Here is a 22,235-nt window from a genome sequence, read left to right on the forward strand (position 1 = left end):
ACCATACTGCTCTGAAGCAGAAACAGGAGGACTGAAGCAGAAGAGTAATGTTGCCTCTCTGCTTTTACTGGTTCGAAGTCTCAACAGGTTTTTTGGCCTGTTGTAGCCATTTATGAAAGATAACCAGCTTGTATAATGAATAGCTTTAAAAAATAATGAGTAGCCCTCCAGCAGCCCACCCAAGTAAACACCACACACAAGGAAAATTCACAAGATGTGTTACAGTAAAAAGAGGATCTATAAAAAGTTTTACTTTTTTCCTGTTATTTTTAATACAAGACAGACAAATAGTGAGTTGATCCTATTAGGAATAAAATATGGCATGGATTCCAGAAACAAGAACACATCTTTTTTTTTTCTTTTCATTTAGGCTTTTCAGTCACTATGCAATGATTATCGATTCGCCAAGGACAGTAACAGTCAGATACTGGAGAAAAAGAGGTATGAGAAACATCTTTTATTTTTTTCTAAAGAGGTGAAAATAAGTAAGATTTCTTATATTTCTCACTCATAAGATTTTTAAACTCTTAAAAATGCAATTTCCTCTTTTCAAAGCACATGCCATCTTAAAAAAAATCTTAGCAATGTACATTTGCACTCAAAGAAAAACATGCAGCGCCATTGTCTTCTGACAAAATTCTGCATAAAAACCCCACACAACTTTCTGCAAATACGCTCCCTCTTTATCATTTAGGGACTCCAAACCACAAACATTCAGTGCAATATTTATTGTTTCTTATTTCCGTAGGAAACACAGGACCAATGATATCTTATGAATACAACTGTTTCCTGATGTTTGAGCAACAGTCTCCCTCTTTTTAAAGTACTCTCTTTAACTTGCTGATGTAAGGTACAACTAGAATTCAGTAAAACTTGAGGGTCCAAGCGGAAGATGGAGGAGAAATACTTAAGGTGTACCCTGTGCCATAAACTTAGGAAAAAAATTTACACAGAAAAACAATGCCCCCCAAAACCTCAGATTTTTATCAATGCACCCTTTTAAAAAGTTTTTTTTTTAAATTTCTGAAAGCAGCTTAATGTGAATCAAAAGCAGTTCCTGAGTAACTGCGGTAAACAGTGTCTTTTTAAAATATACATACATACATATATATATATACATATATATGTATATGTATACATATATATATATATATTTATTTATTTGCAACTTAGCTCATTTTGGTTCTGCCTTAATTTACCTCCCCAGCTTTTAGTTTAATCATAGTTCCTTTCCTTTCAGTTCTCAATGTGCAAGTACAATAGCATCAGCTCCGAGAGTCGGCGTGGTGCAGATGTTTCCTGTCACTTGTGTGTGACTGCCTGCATGTCTGTCAGGTCAGGTTTCCAGAGTCACTGCAGGTCACAGTTCTCTCAGTCTCACAAAACCTGTGAGAGCCACAGGCACTTCACGTTTTCTTCATCAGACGCCGTGACTGCCATGTGTGGAGCTTGTTGTAGGCTGTCTGGAGCATCTCCTCTATGTGACTTACCAACTGAAAAACACAGTGAGACACTTTAAGCAACGACAGGGTAAAGGCTGCGGAAGCTAATGCTACTTGCCAGGTCTGGCAAGTACTTCAGAGTAGTTTCCAAGCTCTTTTGTATTTTCACAAGGCAACAAGCAAGCCCTCTGGGAAGGTGTTATCAGACACATTCTGCACAGAAAGGTAAGAGATGGTGCGGTACACAGCAGAGGCTGGAAATTCACCTGCTCTGCCTGGGTTGTATGTCTGCCCTGTCATTAACCAGCAATAGAGCAGCATGACAGCCTGTGTTCTAGGCCTCAGTTTCTTCTATCAAATGAAAGGAATGAACCAAACTAGTGATTTCTAGATTTAAACATTAGTTTCTTGACTAAGGACAAGAGGGTAGCATCCACCTTATCTTACAGAAAATTTGAAAAATGCCTTATTCCTCTGAAGATTCTGAATTCCTGATTCCTCTGAAGATGCAGCAGGTCTGGGATGAGACCCAGGAATCTTGATTTTCAAAAGCTCCTGCAGCTAATTCTGCTGCAGAGCCAATCTTTTGAAGCACTTTTCTATGTTCTCTAGGGCCTTTTCCAGATCTAACATTTCAGGATTCAATATAACTCAGCACATTACAGAAAATCTAAATGGTTCCAAGGCTTCACATCAGTACTATGTCACATCTTAGGTCAAGATTATTATCTTGAGTAGAAAAGAATTTTGCCCTCATCACGGACATAACTAAAAGTCAACAGGAACACACTGATCTAAGCTGATAGACTCCTGACGTAGAATGTCTTTGGAATATCTGTTCCTTGGAGGCGGACAGTGTTTAAGTGGTTGCAAGTAAAAGTCTTGTAAAATCTACAAGTCAATTCTGACAGTAGGAAAACAGAAACCAGAAGTCCTAAATCCTTTTAGCATGCCAGTATCTTAAATTTGGTCTGAAGTAGAGTTAAAAACCACCTTTATTTACCATATCTGTTATAATTGTGTGTGTGTGGGGGGGTGGGTGTATGTGTGTGGTGGTGGTGTTATGATATTTAGTTCGGTCTGGAAACTATATTAAAATCATTTATTCTGCTTGATTGGCAGCAGTGGTTCCACAGTACCAGCTAGAAAAGATGAACAACATATTCTCCTGTAAGGGTGTACATTGCCTCTCAATCTTTTTTTTAAATCATAGTGCTCCAGGCAGTTACAATCATATTTCCTATTTGTCATCCTTGCTCGGCTGAGAAGAAACTTAAGCTTCTTTTCTAAGTAATACTGTTGTATTTTGAGAAAAACCACTTAGAATATTTAGAGAATATTCTCTAACTAAAAATACTACTAATGAAGATTTTTCAGCTTTCAACTGTAAAACTCTCTGATTATTCTCCTTACTGAAATACTGAACTCTAAGTTCACATATACTGTTTTTTCCTAGTTAGCTCTGAGAGAACTTGCGTAACACAGAGAAACACTCTTGTGTGGTTACTCTAGCCTTGCATTAAAAACAATGCTAACAATCCTGGGCACAAGGTGACACCTCTCACTCATTACCTACTGCCTTGCCCTGCTGTAAACAGCCAGGGAGGCTGAAGGCAGACCATAGCCCAGGAACTGTTTCAATTGCTAGATTTGTACTTGCTACTCAGATTTTCAAAATAAATATTTTTAGGAACATACACACTGCTTGTAAGTCAATAAAAAAAAAGGCATAGAGATGATTATGACAAATGCCTGGGCAGGCCCTGGGAGGGTGTGAAAGAGGCACAGGCAACTGGACAGTGGTGCTCAGGAAACACCTCTGGGTACTAGTAATGTTCTATTTCTTACCATGATTGGTAGGTACACAGATATTGTCATATTATTTTAAAATTGTATGTATTTTACACACTTCTGAAGGTATGACACACATTACAATTAAAAAACAGTACCCCTGGCAACAGAAAAAAAAAAAAACTGTATATACTCATTCACAGGAAAACAAAGTTAATTTCATCTTTTTACATTTTACTACATAGAGAAAGAAAATCAGGTCAAAATCAGATTGTTGCCTTACATTTGTGCTTAAATACTGTCTCCGAATTTTTTCTTGGAATGGGCAGAGCTTTGTAACTTGGAATCGTTCCAAATTACTTTTCATTTTCACTACCTAAAAAAGATAAGAGAAATAATAAAATACAAAGAACTCTCAAGGAACCTACAGGGACCATGAGAAAAACATACATAGGAAGGTTACTTTCTTTTGTTTTTAGATTAACTGGCTCCATCAGGCAGAGAAGCAGTATCTAATGTATTTTGATTTTTTGAGTCATAATTCTTATTCTTCTTGATAATCTTGTGTGCATGTGTATAAATGTATAAGATATACAGTATATACTGTTTTAAAATTCCACTTGGTTTAATGTAAACATTTTAAAGTTTTTAAATCCTAAGTTATCATTTAAAATGGATGTATAGTATTTCAGTGTATGTGCATACATGCTTCTTTAACCAATCCCCTCCTGGTAGATATTTAGGCCATTTCTATGTCATAGATAGTGGGAGAGAAACATCTCTATGGCTAAATATTTACACACATTCATTCTTTTTTGTTTGTTTTCATACTCTTTTTCACTGAAGGTTATTACAAGATACTGAATATAGTTTCCTGTGCTATACAGAAGAAAAGTTTTTATATCTATTTTTATATATAGTAGTTAATGTTTGCAAATCTTGAACTTCCAAATTTACCCCTTCTCACCTCTTTTCCCCCCAGTAACCATAAGACTGTTTACTATGTCTGCTAGTCTCTGTTTCATAAATATGTTCATTAGTGTCTTCTTTTTTTAGATTCCACATATGAGTGATATCATATGGTCTTTTTCTTTCTTTCTGGCTTACCTAGAATGACGATCTCCAGCTCCATCTATGTTGCTGCAAATGGCATTATTTTAGTATTTTTTTTTTGGCTGAGTAGTATTCCATTATATAAATAAACCACAGCTTCTTTATCCAGTCATCTGTCAATGGACATTTAGGTTGCTTCCATGTCTTAGCTATTGTATACAGTGCTGCTATGAACAATGGGGTGCAAGTATCTTTTCAAATTAGAGTTCCCTTCGGATATATGCCCAGGAGTGGGATTGCCAGATCATATGGTAAAGCGTATTTTTAGTTTTCTGAGGAATTGCATCAAACTACGTTCCCACCATGTATAGGAGTGTTCCCTTTCTCCACATCCTCTCCAGCATTTACCGTTTATGGACTTTTTAATGATGGCCGTTCTGACTGGTGTGAGGTGATACCTCATTGCAGTTTTTTTTTTTCCTTTTTCAGTTTTATTAGGTAGAATTATTACAGTTCGACTGCACATACACACCATAGTGCATGTAAATACATATATACAATATACTGCAAATTTTTTTTAGTTTACATGTGTGTACTGATCATTGTTTCTAAGAACAGATTAGAGCTTTAGCTTTTTAAACTTACATAGTTATCAAAGGAACAAAACCACAAAATATGAATCAACAGAACACAGTAATTCAATCATAAAGGACAGTCAAATGTGCTTACACATATTCAAGAAATCAGTCACCTAAGTTATAAATAGTAAGTTCATTTGTGTCATTACTTTTTTTTTTTTAAGATTCCACATATAAGTGGTATCATATGGCATTTTTCTTTCTCTTTCTGGCCCACTTCATTTAGAATGACAATCTTCAGGTCCATCCATGTTGCTCCAAATGGCATTATTTTATTCTTGTTTATGGCTGAGTAGTATTCCATTGCATGTATGTACCACATCTTCTTTATCCAGTAATCTTTTGATGTTGTTTCCGTGTCTTGGCTATTGTAAATAGTGCTGCTATAAACACTGGGGTGCATGTGTCTTTTTGAATTTTATTTTTCTCTGGATATATGGCCATGGGTGGGATTGCCGGATCACGTGGTAAGTCTGTTTTCAGTTTTTTAAGGAATACCTCATTGTAGTTTTGATTTGCATTTCTCTGATAATTAGTGATATTGAACATCTTTTTCACATGTCTCTCTGCAATTTATATGCCTTCATTGGAGAACTGCTTGTTTAGGTCTTGCCTATTTTTGGATTGGGTTGTGTTTTTGTTATTAAGTTGTATGAGCTGTTTATATATATATTCTGGAAATTAACCTTTGTCAGTTGCCTCATTTGCAAATATTTTCTCCCATTCTGTAGACTGTCTTTTTGTTTTGCTTATGGTTTCATTTGCCATGCAAAAGCTTTTAAGTTTTATTAGGTCCCATTTGTTTATTTTTGCTTTTATTTCTATTGCCTGGGTAGACTGCCCTAGGAGAACACTACTAGGATTTATGTCAGAGGATGTTATGCCTATGTTTTCTTCTAGGAGGTTTATAGCGCCTTGTCTTATATTTAAGTCTTTAAGCCATTTTGAGTTTTATATTTTTGCATATTTTTGTGTATGGTGTGAGAGAATGTTCTAACTTCATTGGTTTACATGCTGCTGTTCAGTTTTCCCAATACCACTTGCTGAAGAGACTGTCTTTTCTCCACTGTATATTCTTTCCTCCTTTGTCGAAGATAATTCATTGTAGGTCTGTGGGTACAGATACTCATTCTTAATTTAGATTAAATTTCTAAGTGTTGAATTTCTGAGTCAAAGCACTTTTTAAAAAGGTAGAATTTGGAGCGGAGTAAAAAATTATATTCTTAGCAACTTGACCAACACTGATCATTTTAAGTTTTTTATTCTTTTGCAAATTATAGATGAAAAAATGCTTTTTTCACTGTAGCTTTAAAGCCAGTTTATGTGAATACTAGTGAGTATGAAAATTTCCTCTTAGATTTACTGGGCCACTCGTACTCTTTAGTGAGTTACCTGTTAAGTCTTTCACCTTTATTTTTAATGGGATATTTATTTTTCTCTTAAAGACTGTTTATAAGAGCAATCTATATAGTAAAACTATTACCATTATACTAAAAATATTTTTTTCCATTTGTCAAGTTCTGTAATTGGTTAAAATAATTTTAGTGTTAAATAGCTAGTGCTATATTTCTTATAAATATCAGTTTAAATTTCATTACCCCTAAAACATATACCAAATAAATAATTTTACTGATGTGACTTGTTTGGGGTTTCTGTTCTTCAATAACTCCCAGTGGCTTGTATCTACCCAGAGGTAGATACAAGTTTTAAAGATGTACAATTGAAAAGTTATGGAATTGGTCTGGATTTCAAGTTTCTTAATCTGCAAAATGGGTATCAATCACCTATTTCATCAGGATGCTGTGAGACTTAAATGAAATACTGTATGCAAAGTTGTGTCTAGCACATGGTAAGCATTCAACACAATTTTTCAATTTCAAAATAACACCTCACTAAGTCACACTACAACAGTTGGCTAAGTTTAGAACTGGTTCTGACCTTTTCTTCTAGGAATGGCGTATTAACAGGAAAACAGGACCAGAAATGCCGTAGAAGTTCCCCAACAGCCACATACAGGTGTTTCAATTCAGACTGAATATCATTTGGCACCATCTCTGCAAAAGAAAAAGAGGTCCACAGAGTAAAAGCTATTTTCCCATATGTATAGTCTCTGAAAGAATGACCACTCAGAGAATAAATTTGAATGTGTACTCTTTGCCAATGCCAAACCAGGTTGTGCTATTCTAAATTGATTTTTGTGGCAAATGACAGAATTCAAATTCTCTTGGGATTTTGGAGGAATTTTCAGGTTTTGCTTTGTTTTAAGAGGCAAGACAGAAAATAAAAAACTTTTAGCATGACATAGGGAGATAAGCTATGTGCCACTGTTTACAATCTTAAAACAATTCTGAAATGTAAGCTCTTGTCTAGATGTTTCAGGATCTGGATGCATAAAACAAAACAAAAATTCCATAAATCTTTCAAAGAAAAACCAGTAAAACTTAAGCACTGGTCTCAACTTGCTCTTTATGGCTTATTTAAGTGATGGGATAGCAACAGAAGATGGTCCAGCACGTACGGTTTATGGCTTGCTGTGTCCCTCCCTGCATAAGTGCTCCTCCAGGTGACAGTGCTGTGATGGTACTACTGGCAGCACTACTTGAGAGAACCTGAAAGAAATTTAAGACAGAGAAAGTCGTTTTCCTCTTTTCTGCCACCTTTTTTACATTTCAGTTTTACAGCAAAATGTCCAGTAAGTCTTTATCTTGTATAAATATATAATTTATAGCAAGAGTGGACTACTTTCCATGAAGTTAGAAACATAGTATGTGTAGTAACAGAATTACCTACCAATCTTCCAGTAATACCAGGCAAGTCCCCAGGTACCTCAAAAAACACGCTTTTGCCTACTCAAGCCCTTATTTAAGCACTATCATAACTTGTGAACTCTTGGCACTGAAGGTAAAATTGAGTTTATAGAAAGAAAACAAGTCAATAAAACATGTTAACATGCATCATTGCTGACAGCTGAAAAACACCCCCAGCAGAACAGAAACATATCATTTGTCATTTTTTAAGGAAGTAAATACAGCTAACCAAATGGGGGAAAAAACACATCCCTTAATGTATCAGTATCAAAATTTAGGGACATAAGTGACCTATCTTTTCAACGAGTATCTAACAAATGCCAGGCACTGGCCATAGAGAGGAACAGGTCATTTCCTGAACAGCTCAAGCACAGGGTTAGTGCGTCCAAGGCTTTTCAATGGAGTTTTTACAAGCAGAAACCCATGTGTGTAAGGGCTGGATAAAAAAAAAATTTTTTTAACTCGGTTTAAGAGTACATTACACGACAACCATGAGTTGAGGGGACATGAAGAGTTCACTTTGTTCCTATTTCCTTTGGTCAGAAATGCTATATAATGCATTGTGACTAGACGCTCCAGTGACTGCTGAGCTTGCTGACTAGCCACTGGCTGCACTCAGGTGTACACACCTGAGGCCAGAGAATCTCTTAGGCCTTCCTGACTCAATTCATGTGTCTCAGATAATGAAATCACTCATTTTGGGGCATGGGAAAGAATCTAAATATTTGAGATGTACCACAGTTTAAAAAAGTTAGGTGGATCTACTTGGGCTCAAGGGCCAGATGTTGGACAGTTACAGTCTAGAAAGACATAGTCAAATAATCCCGAATTTGTTATGTGTGCATATATATATGCACATGTATATTTCCTTGCTGTGTCTGCTAAGGCGACAATGACACCAATAGCAAATGACATCCCAACAGCAGTAAGTACATCTAGCACTCAGATCTTGGTTTCTAAATCTACTCAGAAGGAAGTAGTTTCTAAATCTACTAAAAGGAAGATTCCGTGGCTGGGCGGGAAAGGATAAGATGAACCTGGAACATTTATCTCATTGTGCTGTAACATACAGAGGTGCTCAAAAATTGATGAGGACACCATCAGGAAGATACAGTAGCCGGTATGAAGGGCGTGGGAAGGGTCTGAATACAAAGGGGCAAAGCTACATTTTGGGGGGTGACATCCATGAGTACATGCTAATACAAATAAATAAATACACACAAGAGACAGAAAGAGAAGCTATTCCTTTTTTAGCAGAATGTCAATTGATGGCATGACAGAATTAGAAAACCACCATTTAACCACTACCATGGTAATAACTTTTCAGCAACAATCATCAACAGATTCTTAAGTACTAATGGGTAAAAGTTTGATGGGAAATAGAACATATACTAGTCTCTCCCCACAATATACTTATTAATTGCAAAGCAAAATCAGTAACTTTATGGTAGAGAAGCCAGGTAGATACCACTTTACCTTAACCAAGTGATCAAAGTTAGTACTGCAAGTTAGGGCAAATAAATACATGTTTTCTGATATGATGCACTAAGGATGACACATCACTTACACATTTACTCAGGTGGTATTCTTGCCAAAAATGCATAATATAAAATCCAATTATGAAGAAATACTAGAGAAACGGAAATTAAGGGCATTCTACAAGAAACGAACCTATACTTTTCGAATATCCAGGTAATGAAAGACAAAGATTGAAAAACTGTTCCGTTTTAAAGGAGACTAAAAGATATGAAAACTAAATGCAACTCATGAACCTGACTTGGATGCTGGATCAAGAAGAAAAGGTTTCCTTTGTTATACGGCCACTGGTGGTACAACTGGTGAAATTTCTGTAAGACCTATAGGTTAGATAATAATGCTTTATCAATGTTAATTTATTGTTTCTATAGTACTGTTATTTATGAGAATGCTTTGTTTTAGGGAAATACGGGCTGAAATATTTAGGAGTAAAGGGATCTACACTTAAAATGGGTCAGAAAACATTTTTTAAAACTTTCTGTAAATCTGAGATTACTTCAAAATAAAAAGTAAAAAAATAAGTCCCAATATGAAATAAGCACTGTAACACAGATATGAATTCAGTGTCTCAGTGTTTATGAAAACAGAGAAAAGGAAAAAAACAACTCATTACTGGGCATGTTGAGGACTGCTTAAAAGAGGCAAAAGAATTTGAGGTGTCGTGAATTATTATTGTTATCAGTTCTGCAGAAGCAGAAAACAGGCTAAGGATACTCTAAGAGAGAAAGCAGGAGCAAAAGCACAGGAAGCCATGTAGATGATACGATTAAAAAACTCTGGGTAGTTTAGTGTGTTAAGCTGGAGTACGGGACTCTTGGTTATGTTGGGAAGGGAATGGTGGAGACATGGCCGGAGTTGGGACTGGAGAAGTGGGTTAGGGTTGGATTATAAAGAATGTGGCACTGCCAAAGGCATCTAGACAATTATGGTGGGAACAAGGTGGGGACAGTGAAGGCTTTTAAGCTGCAGACTGATAAGACAGCAGAATGTTTTGAGCAACATAACTTGCAGTGGCACTGTAGGACACTGATCAGGTTTGCCTAAATCAAGGTGATGGAGTCAAGAAATACTGAAGAACTGACAGAACTTGCTGATCAACTGAAGTATGAATAAGGACAGTAGAAAATGAAGACTAATGTCCAGAAACTTTTTTGAAATCTGGGAGGTTTTCCCAATAAAACTATGTATGTAGAAGGAAAAAATATGCTATCACAAAACTCACCTTATGTTTCATTTATCATCTTATTTTCAGATGCTTCTTGAAAATGCCAAATATATACCTCTTCTACCTCTCGACTTTTTCAATTTATTTAGCAGAAAAATATCTTTAAATCCCACTGAAGTATTAGTTTTATAGCTCATTCTGAATGTGCTCATAAACTGAGGAAGTTAACTACGGGAATTCCGGTTTTCACACAGTGCAAGTCACCTACCTGAGTTAATCTGGGTGTATAAGCTTCCATTTCTTGTCTAATACTTTGAAAAGAATTAAGAATGTCCTGACTTGTTGCATACTGTAATGACTGGATTGGAGTTGGACCATGATAATACCTGAAGGTTAGCAAAGAAGAAATTACTAATCACAAAGAACGAAGATGCTCAACATTTGTCTTTCAATTATTTTAGCAGTCTCAATACAACATTCTCCCTCAAGTAGAGTTAAAGATATTTCAATAAAATAATTTAATTTCTATAAGAGTAGTAAGAATAAAACAGCACAGAGAGCAAAAATTAATTTTCTTAGTTTTAATCATTTAGGATCCTTTCCTGAGATGCACAAATTTTTAAGGAAATAGATGGTTACTGTATTTTACAGTAACAAACTAAAACTTGAGTGCTATACTTGCAGAACATATTCTGCAATGACTTGTGTTATATACAACTATTCTGCCTCAAGCTAATTTAATATTGACCAAACTTACCTATCTGACTTCTTGAGGTTTAGTGCAATTGTTTTTATGGAATTATTTTTTCCCAAGTCTTCATATTCAATGGACTCTTGCAACTTCGCCTATAATTAACATAGCACTTTTTATTGTAACTTTCCATTACAAAAGTAATGAACATGACTGAAAAAGGAAAACTGTACAGAGGGTAAATATGAAGTTTTCCCACCAATACCCTCACTTCCCAGACATAACTGTTCTACAAATGGTTGAACCTATTTTCTCACCAACCATTTATAAAGTACCTGCTTTCCTACATTCTGACCATATTATTACCAAACTTTTAATATTTGAAAATTTGAGAGATGAAAATGTGTATTTTACTATTCCCCCCAAATTAAAAAAAAGCAAGCAAAATAACACTGATTTTATATGTGTTGGAAATACTTTTCTTCCAATTCGGTGTTTTTCAGTTTCAATTATTCCCTTTATTCTTATTCTTCCGTGTTAATTTTTTTGCTTACATCTTGATCCACTCAGAATTTACCTGGGAATAAGGAGGGAGTATGAGTTTTTAAAAAATACGAAATAATTAATCAGTTCTCCTAACACCATTTGTAGAATGTCTTTTCCCACTGATTCTGAAATGCCATGTTTATATGTATTTAATCCCTCCAAGTACTGGGGTTTACGTTTGGATTCTTTATTTTAATTTTACTAATCTGTTTTCTCCTGGGCTAGTAACAAACTGCTATATTTCTACAGCCTTGTAAAAAAAAAAAAAATCAGATGAAGACAATTTATGTAAACATCTGTGAAAGTAATTTTACAGTATTTCATCCTCTACATAGCTATGAAATTCATCTGGTCAGTTCTCATCTGTAGCTACCACATCTAGGATATTAAATATACTAAATATAATCTCAAAAAAGACCAATTTGAAAACTTGGTATTTTAAATTACCCTTATTTTAAGAGTCTGAATAGTCCTACCTTATCATGATATTCAGAGTAATACATCTATCAGTCTCACCTTATCTAGACTCAGTCTAAGTTTTTACTACTTTCTTAGCTCTTCACCCTTCAGCCAACTTCAAGGGCACACTGAAGTCTTCACTACTTTTCACATGTCAAGCTCATTTCTACCCCTGCTGCCGCCTTACCTAAGTCATGCCCCTACCCAAGCTCTCATATAGATCCAAATCTTAAACTGCCAAGGCCTAGTTATGTCACCTGACTTTCACAATGAACTGAAAGCTCCACAAATGTAAGGACTCTGTTATTACTTCTGGATTTCTCATTCTATAAAACCCTTACAGAACACACAGCAGATAACTACTGACTTGAAAGAACACCTCAAGTAAGCATTTATTGTTGAATATTATGAAAATTCACACAATGATTTTTGACAGCTTTCACTACCAAGAATCAAGAATACTTCGTGCAGTTCTTCCTAGCATCACTTCCTAGATTTCTTCTTTAGCATCTCTCTATAACTTACATTTCAGCTTTACTTTTTTCTTTGGTCAGAAAAGAAATATCTTATTGGCTTTGTTAATTTTAAAGGAGAATATCCCTGTAGAAATATACATTAAGTTATTGAAATATATAAAGACTTGCCCATAAATCCCCTTTTAAAGTTTATAAATTTAATTATATCATATAATTTGTCCTGTGAACTTTATTTATTAACGTATGCTTTGGTTCCTGTTGTAAATAATACAATTACTATACTTTAAAATTTACTTTGTAGTTATTCTTTTGATTTTGTCTTACTATTAATGAACTGAACTACTGTTATGGCATATGTGAACTCTTAAATTTATCAATAATTAATCCTTTTAAAGTCATTAATCACTGCACGAATCAATACCCATTGTATGACTGTACCATGGATAGTAGGATGTTTGCTATTTTCTCGAATACTGTAATGAGTATCTTTATCGAAATCTCTGCACATATAAATATCCAAAATGGAATACTCTCCATAAGTAGAATTAAAAGCATAAACCTTTAAAATTTTAATAAATACCGCCTGATTGCCCTCTAAGAAAGTTTTATCATTATTTTTTATAATTAAGGAGAGAGGAACTGAAAACAATGAGGGATGGAATAGCTTGGCAAAGTTGCAGGGAGAGAAGAAATACACAAGTAGGGAACTGTCCATTCTCCCCTACAACTCAGTGATTTCTTCAGTATTTAATGACAGATATTTCCTGTTCTGAAATGCCAGGTTTAACAGGGGGGCCAAATCCTATCTTCTAAAATCATATACACAAACCTTTATTTTTTTCCTTTCTGTCACACTGCCTTTGTATGCCTCTTTCCCAGAAAATAAAACTGTATGTCAATACGTGTGTATGCGTACATGTGAAGGAAAACAAAACAATGTAACAGTTAACAGACTTGAGTCCATGGCAAGTAGGCTGGCGAGCCAAAACTGAGGAAGTACTCTCAAAATGTTCTATAATTTAAGCCAAATGCTTAACATCTTGGTTAGAAGAACTGAGTCATTTGAACTAATCAAGGGTCAACATAATGTACCAGCGGTTATACAAGGTATTTGGAGAAATGTGAGCCATAAGCGTTCCAAATTTTTTTACCCATACCCTTTTGACTGCTGGCTGAAAGCAGTCTGCATCTCCAGAATTTCCATCAATGCCACTGGGCTCACCATTTTGTTCACTTTGTGCTTCTCTGAAAAGAAAGAGAAAAAAATGTTAAAAAAACCACAAGCAGAACAACAAAACTCCCTCTGGCTACCACAGAAAGTCCAGTTACTGCACTTTTGCATGTATACTTAACTGTTTCCTGAGACCTGCTGCCAGGACCATGGCACTGTGATGGTTAAATCTCTTGATGATGGCAGCATTACTATTCTCTCTTATGGATTTAGAATTAGAAGTAGACGGCACAGAGGAAATGCCATAGCCCTGTGAGAAATGATTTAGTAGATTAAAAATAAAGTTCTGGTTTCCTTATCTATTATGAAAGACATATTGAGTTGAATAAATTTTCTAGATGATAGGACTTCATTAATTCTGAACATTAAAAAATATTTATAAACAAACATTTAAAAATAAGTGAAATGATACACATAAAAATGAAGAAATACCACTAACTGCTTTTAGCCTCACAAAAATATCTTAATTGTAAGCTCCATTATTTTCTTCTCAAACAGCAATTCTGGATCTAGCTAGCAAAATTTTAAATGAAGGAACACAATACAGGTGAAAAAAGCATGGACTTTGGAGTCAGATAGATACAGATTCAAATTCTGATTTTATCATTTTTCCAATATTACTCTAGGCAAGTCAGTCAACTTTTCTAAGTTCTATAAGAAGGAATATTGGAGAATTAAATGAGACAGCATTTTCAAACATGTCTTGTCTTGAGTGCATGGCTGTAGATAGAAAGTTGGTATGACCCTGAACCAAAGGAGCCAAAATTCTAGTTGGTGGGATCCTGGGCTGTAAGCCAGTCTATATACTTAAAACCTATAGATGCTACATGAGAGAAAGAGGTCAATCCCACTGCAGGGGTTGGGGTGGGGTTTGTGTGTAGGGGGTGTGTGTGAACAGGGGTTGGTTCAAAAAAGCTTCACTGAGCATCATAAAATGATTAGTGCTTGCAAAGCAGACAGGGAAACAACACTCTGCTCAAACAGAAGTACAGAAGTAACGTAATACATTTTCTGTCATGGATTTGTATACAGTTCAGTATACCTGGAACGAAGGCCAGGGACTGGTGAGACAAAAGGTTAAAGATATAAAAGAAAGACTGTAAAAAGACTCATATGCCATTCAATCATTTATCTAATAGTTACTGAGGGCCTAATATAGGCCATGTGATAGCGATAGGCAACTAAATAAAAACATTTAGTTTCATGGAATTTATATTCTACTGAGAGGAGACTGACAAATGACAAAACAAGGTTAAAAAAAAAAAGATCACGTCTGAAAGTGACAGATGCTATGGAGAAAATAAAAGACAGGGTTGTAGTGACTGTAACAGGATGAGATATTTTGGACAGGGAGGTTACAAAAGGTCTCCCTGAAGAAGTGACATTAGAACAAATGTCTAAAAGATGGGTAGAAGCCAGTGAGATAGAAGAGTAGGAAGAAGGAACAGCAAAGTGCAAAGGCCCTAAAGGAGGAAAACGTTGGGAAAGACCTGAAAAAAGGCCACCGTGTTTGGAGTATGAATTGAGTTGAAACAGCCTCACCCAAGGCAGAAATAGGGAGGCCAAATCAAAAAGAGCCCTATAGGAGTTTTGATTTCATTCTAAGGTCAAGGAAAAGCCACTGAGGAGTTTCACATAGGGGAGTGTTAGGATCTGATTTGTAACTTTTACTGCTGGAGAAAAATTAACTATAGGGAACAAAAGTGGAACTAAGAAGATCAATCAGGAGGTTAATGCAAGCAACCAAGCCAAAGATGGCGGAAGCCTAAAAGCAAGAGGGTGAAAGTGGTCTGTGGAGACAGACAGTTATAGACAGATCAGATGTACTACAGATGATCTGTGATGAACTAAATGTTGGAGGTGAAGAAAGGGGAGGATTCAAGCAGACTGCTAGGTTTTGGCTTCAGCAAATGAGTCCAAGGTAATGTTTTGTTGTTGTTGTTTTAAACTGACAAAGGGAAGATTCAGGAAGATACAGGTTAAAGAGGATGGGAATCAAAGGTTCCACTTTGGACATATTATGTTGAAGTGTCTGTGAAATACCTAAGATAACAAGTGGGCAGTTGGATATATGATTTTGAAGTTCTGGGGTTAGACAGACCAAGACTAATTCAGAGTCATCATTACATAATCAGTATTTAAAGCAATGGAATGGAAAGAATGTATTCAGAAGGAGGCCCAAGTCCATATCCTGGGATAGTTAGAACAACTAGAGGATGACAGGGAAAGAAGAGGCACTAAAGGAAAAAGGTAATCAACCAACATTTCTGTTAAAGGGATTGGTTATATAAATGTTTATATACACATACAAGGGAATACTATGCAAGCACTTTAAAAAAATAATGGTAACACTGATTACTTATTTAGCACTTACTACATATCAGGCTCTTCCAACTCTTGTAGCAATCCTGTAAGGTCGGCTTTTTTTTTTTTTTTTTTGGTTTTGTTTTGCATTTGAAGCTGATATAACTGACACATAATACTGTGTAAGTTTAAGGCATACAATGTGTTGATTTGAGATTGCAATATGATAACACACAATTATCATCTCTTTTTTTTGTGGTGAGAACAACCAAGATCTAGTCTCTCAGAAACTCTGAGCTTTATATAATACAGTATTGTTGACCATACTGTGCATAAGATCTCCAGAATTTATCCATTAGTTGCAAGTTTGTACCCTTCAACAACATCTCCCCAATTTTTCTATCCTCTCCCTAAAATCAGTCCTATTAACCTCATTTTACAAGAAAAAACGGACTTTAAAATATTGAAAAAGACAGTCTAATCCAAGTAGTTTAGTTTTAAAGTCTATGTAATTTAAACAACTGTGTGGTATATTTAGCTTGGACTGATACTGTTAATAGGCAAAGTGAAGAAAGCTACACACTTGCATTTATGTTACCATTTTTATTTAAAAAAAAAACACTAAAATTTTCTCCCATTATATTAAACTCTATCTCTAAGCTTCATTTTTTTCAGGGTGATTAAAGAGGGCCACGTTTGTAATGTACTGAGATTCACAAAGGAAGTGACAGAGTGCTGAGAATTATCAAGAAAACAACCAAAAAAAAAAAAAAGAAAAAAGAAAACAACTGAATTTCATTAGGGAAATGACTCACTGGGGCACCAAGGAATATTTTCTATTAATTTATAATTTAGACTACAGAACAAAATTTTACCATTAGTTTTCTCACCTAGTACATACATACACTAAAATAAGAGGGAAAAGTTAGGGTTAAAAAAAAAGATAGGAAGGTACGAGTGTGTGCATACGGCCAGCAGAACAGGAGCCAAAGGAAGGACAAGAAAACTAAAATGTGTGAATGTGACGAGAAAAACTGAGGAAGGCAGGTTTCTAGCCTAGAAGAGAGGAAGGGGTGGAATCAGCCTTGATCAGAAGGATCACCTGTTGCTCTGTAATTGGATAAATTTCTAAGTCTGGAGTCAGGATGCTGAGGTAAGAAGCTCATACTTGATGGTCTAGCTGTTGAAACATACTGGGGCTAATGTCGGGTAAAGGTCATGATTGTGCTCAAGATTTGGCAAACAGTGGGCATTCAACAATGTTATCTTTTCTCTGTCTACTAATATTTACCCACATTTCTTTAATGTTAGCTAGAGCGAAAAACAAGTTAAACCTTCATTAATACCTAGACAACTGCTGATTTGGGAGCTAGAAAATTCTTTTAAAAAAATGTTTTAGCAAACGCACACAAGAATTTCAGTTCTCTAAGGCGATTTTAATAATGAACAGTGCTGCTGAAAAGCACTTCTGTTAAACCACTCCCCAAAACAGCATTTTGTTTCACCTTCTCACAAGTAGAACATCTACACTTAAAGCAATTTTGAAAACTATAAAAATGTTGAAGACTAGGAAGAGACTGTTTTCTCTCATAAATCCTTTTATTATTACTTACCTCATCTAATGATTTATCTTCCAAAGCTGTCAAATCAAGTAGTGGGTTTTTCACTCCTAATGATACCATTGTTTTTAACCCTAGAAAAATCAGTGAAATAAAAAGCTGATCAAGTCTTACCTTTCTCAAGGGAAAAAAAAAATCACTAACAGCATTAACAACTAGAGAGGAGCAAATTAAATGCTAGAGTATGTCAGGGACAAACAGTTACCTTTTTCATCTATTTTGGCACATTCTGCAAAGAGGTCCTTTGACCCTGTATTCAGCCGGTCCCTGTGAAAATAATGGGACTGAAAGAAACGTGTCCAGAATTCCTTTTCTGTCATGTTGTGGGGAACATTTTCTGCATATTTCATTTTTACTGTGGAAAAAAACAATACTTACATACTGAATTTTCATTTCTTAAAACCTCTCAAATTAGTTTAAATATAGACTAACAGCAAAACTAGATTAAACTGTTCAATTTTGCCAACTGTACATAATATAATTGCAAATATAAAAAAAACGGAGAGATTAGGAGAGGCACTACCTTTACAAATCTTAACAAATTACAAACAAAATCTTATTTTGCACCAAGAAAATCTGCAAGTTTCAAAGTTTTAGTGGAAACATCGAGATTGACTTTTCTTGTTTGACAATTTATATGTATGCACTTTCAATCCAAGGCCACAGTGTTAAGTGCTGGGGAAGTATAGATCATCATAACCCACTGGACTATTGTTCAGCACTGCAGAAGCTTACACTGAGCAAGGAGGTTAAGAGGTTAAGATCTCTTAAAGCCAGAGAGCTTAAGTTTAAAATACTAGGTCCACTATTTACTATTTGTGTGACCTTAGACAATTTATTTAATCTTTCTCTATCTTGGTTTCCACATCTGTATTATGAGGGTAATGATAGTACCCACTTCATAGGTATTATTTATGATGATTAAATGAGTTAACATACATGTAAGGCCTTAGAATGGTGTCTGACATATAGCAAACACTATATTATTATGTTGTTATCAGAAAGATACAAAAATAATCACATTATAATGTGATAAGACACAAGGCCCTATGGAAGGTAAGGGGAGGGGGCTTACGTCCGTCTGAGGAAATCAGGATTTTATAGAGGTGGCAATGAACTGATGTTTGAGGTGAGTCCTGTTGGAGAGAGATGTTTCCTAAGGACTAAAGGAGCAGGAGTGAGGAAATAGGAAGAGAGAACAGTGTATGGCTTGAGAGAGCGCTGTGTAGTCAGAAGAATGGCTGAAGCAGTGGCTGTCCACCTTGGCTGCATATCATAAATCATGAGACATTTGAACTTTTAGGATGATTTTTGCAAGGGAAATGATTTGTGGGTTAGAAAGGTCACTCTGGAGGCAGCATGAAGGATGATCTGAGTTACTACTCTAGAGACTCATTTATTGATGCCTCTGTAGCATGCCATCTTACTCAGAAACACTGAAGAGTAAATAGTTTAAGAACCACTGATGGAAAGAACATGAAAGTCATCATACCAATGGACTGATGACAGCACATTTATGCTAAGCCCTTAATACCTACCACGTGTCAGGCACTGGATTAAAGTACTTTACATATTTTACTGCACTTGATCGGGAATACAGGTGAAACTTTTTTTCTCATTGATGTATTACTGAATTTATCCAAACAAATATTTAACTTCCTGGAAGAACTGATTCTTCTTACCTGCTGGATAGGTCCTAAATATGGACTCAATTATATCAGAGGTTAAATTGTATCTCAAACCATTACATCCATCTGTTTGGGGCCGGACATCAGCCTAAAATAAAGACCACATGTATATCTGTATTTGTAGAATATTGGGGGAAGATGTCTAAGCACCAAGTGGACACTGTCCAAAGGTGGAAAAACAGACTTTCTGAATGAAATACAGAGACAGAGATAAGTCCCTCACCTTTACTTCTAGCATAGAGACAGGGCTCACAGAACCCTCACCTGGTTTCACATAGTTTCAGTGACCTGTAAAATCTGCTTTTTGAAAAGTCCAACACGGTCAAATAGGCCCACGTAAGTGTGGCCAAAGGCAGGTATCTAGTGGAGCTTTAAAATAAAATTTCTATATTTACCAAAACCACTATAAACCTTGGTTACTAAACAACTATTATCTGACTGATTTCTTTAAGAAAGGCCTTATGAATTCAATTCACTGATAAATTACCCAGAAAGATGCCAAACATGTAGCTGGTATTCAAATTTTTGTTAAATGTATAAACACTGCTTTGGTTTTACCAGAGTTATAGATTAAATTTCACTTTCTAATTCCACACGTAAGGTATTCTTATTTACAAATCTTACTTAAAAAAAAAAATAACATGATGTTCACTATACATTTAACTTTGTATTACAAGTAAAATACGCAATCATAAAGAAGGTATCAGAAAGTCCTAGAAGTATTAGGAAAAATAAATACTAGTCCAATTATTAAAATATTCTCTTTCAAAAGTCCATTTGGAAAACAAATACATGTATGTATATGCATGACTGGGACACCGTGCTGTATACCAGAAACTGACACACTGTAACTGATTATACTTCAGTTTAAAAAAAAAAAAGTTCATTTCATTTCCAGAATGCTAGGGTCAGGTCCAAAAACCAAGAAGATATAACAGGCAAAAAGAAATATAAATTCAAAATATTCTGTATGTATTTTAAAAATATTTTATAATACCATAAATACCAAAGTATCTGTTAATTTACTTTAAGGAAATGCTAAATTTTACAAAAGAAATGGCATCATTAACACAAAAATCAGGGTTTTCTTTTTTCTTCTTTAGAAATCTAGAAGGGTCACATACCAGAAATGCTGCAGAAATGCCAACATCCTGCTTATGATTGGTTGTAGAAGAACTCTCTGTTGCATTCACATTTAAACGATTGGCCCAGAATTCCTCGGCACTGATCACCTGACTCACAACAAGGTCTTTATAAAGCTGAAACAAAACAGGATCTTCTTGCAGCATTCTGGTGATAGAATACATCGAACATATTGAACTTTTAGAATAAAATACCATTTTGGTAATATTTTAAAAAGACTTTAGCAACACAAAACACCCAATTTTCATTTTGTGATGACTGCATTTAGTTCATTTGTCAGTAATTAAAACAAACAAACAAGACCCCCACATTTTTGGAGGAATGAATGTTAAGTGCAGCTAAATGAAGTTCCAGCGATACAAAGGTCATTGCCTGTATTTGTACTGTACTGGATTCTCTTTCACAAAAAGGTGAATGGGGAAGAGAGGAGGTATGCTTGATTTTCTAGCAACTAATTTGTCATGGTGATAAGCACTTGGAGCCGTAAGTACAGAAAGATATTAGTGATGGAATAATACATCTTACCAGAAATTCTCATTATTTTACACGCTTTCTCAACTTTACAGTATGATTTCTTTCAGGTTTATTATTCACAAACACTTCTAATGGTTTAGTCTCTCTCTGTGACATAGAACTAAGAGAGAATTAAGGGACCTTAGCACCTTCAAATCTCAGTTCTGTTCCTAATCAGTTGTTAAGCTTGAGGCAGTTAAACTTCTGAGTTTACACATCTCATATGCCCAAAGCCAAACAGCTAATAAGATGCTAAAGTTGAGAACCAAACCCAGAGGTAAAGATACCAAAGCCCATATTTTCTTATATTACACTATCAAAGCATAAGGGGTGAGAAATAACAAACTATTATTTGACTGGAAAGAGCCTAGTGTCTCTTTAAAAGTCTCTTCTTTTCCTCCTTCACCTGTTTTTCTCTTCTAGTTCTTTATTTGCTTTCCTCTTGAATTTGGGCAGCAGCTGTTGAAGAAGGTCTTTCACTGCATCTCGCTCTTTCACTGCTGTGCTTTCATTGGAAAAATGGAAGTTAGTTGTGTCCCCTGCATGCAGAACCAGCTGAAGTTGAATTTTAGCTTTTCCTTCTGGACTGATTTTCTGGCCTAAAAAGAAGCATGAGGCTAATTAGATGAGGACACTCACACTGTGGAAACAGCTATACAATAGGTTACTTCTCCTCCCAAGAAGATTCAGGATTCTTTTTGGGTTTCAGCTGCCCTATTCCAATCTTGATGCTTGTGTAGAAGTGCACTCTTCTCAAATAATCCCATATAACCAGAACATGGTTCAACAAATTCACTGCCAACACTCTGCTTCCTTCTTCAGGTTACTTTCTGTGTGGTACTTCTCATCCACTGCTTCCACCTCCGGTTACTAAAGGGCTAGTGTTTCCATTCAACTAGGGCAGATTCTTAAAGCTTTCTAAATAGCCAACTAGAAGTCCTGAATCCATCCTGAACAGCTGCTTCCAATCGACATTATCATTATCAATAAAAATGATCTGATTCAGAAACTCTAAAGCATAGCCCATGGCTTACTTCCTAACTGCAAAGGAAAATATGCAATTTTACATTTGAGACATCAGGTGTTAGCACTTTAACCAAGTGATCAAACGTAGCCTCATTAAAAGCGGAACA

At 35.5% G+C, this 22,235-nt stretch overlaps 1 protein-coding gene across 1 annotated transcript in view; it reads right to left on the reverse strand.

The window, feature by feature from the left end:
• Positions 1–425: 425 nt before the first annotated feature.
• GTF2H1 (general transcription factor IIH subunit 1) overlaps positions 426–22,235 on the reverse strand; it is a 31,861-nt gene continuing 10,051 nt past the window's right edge. Inside the window, exons 3-15 of the mRNA XM_006195123.3 lie at positions 21,509–21,701; positions 20,571–20,736; positions 19,441–19,534; positions 17,964–18,113; positions 17,753–17,832; positions 13,958–14,085; positions 13,762–13,849; positions 11,190–11,278; positions 10,701–10,818; positions 7,443–7,533; positions 6,863–6,978; positions 3,517–3,609; positions 426–1,493 (exon numbers count right to left, since the gene is read on the reverse strand). Coding sequence (XP_006195185.1) covers positions 1,407–1,493; positions 3,517–3,609; positions 6,863–6,978; positions 7,443–7,533; positions 10,701–10,818; positions 11,190–11,278; positions 13,762–13,849; positions 13,958–14,085; positions 17,753–17,832; positions 17,964–18,113; positions 19,441–19,534; positions 20,571–20,736; positions 21,509–21,701 — 1,493 coding nt within the window. The 3' untranslated portion in view covers positions 426–1,406. The remainder of the gene's footprint in view (positions 1,494–3,516; positions 3,610–6,862; positions 6,979–7,442; positions 7,534–10,700; positions 10,819–11,189; positions 11,279–13,761; positions 13,850–13,957; positions 14,086–17,752; positions 17,833–17,963; positions 18,114–19,440; positions 19,535–20,570; positions 20,737–21,508; positions 21,702–22,235) is intronic.

The sequence above is a fragment of the Camelus ferus genome, chromosome 10, assembly GCF_009834535.1.
Source record: "Camelus ferus isolate YT-003-E chromosome 10, BCGSAC_Cfer_1.0, whole genome shotgun sequence".
NCBI lineage: Eukaryota > Metazoa > Chordata > Mammalia > Artiodactyla > Camelidae > Camelus > Camelus ferus.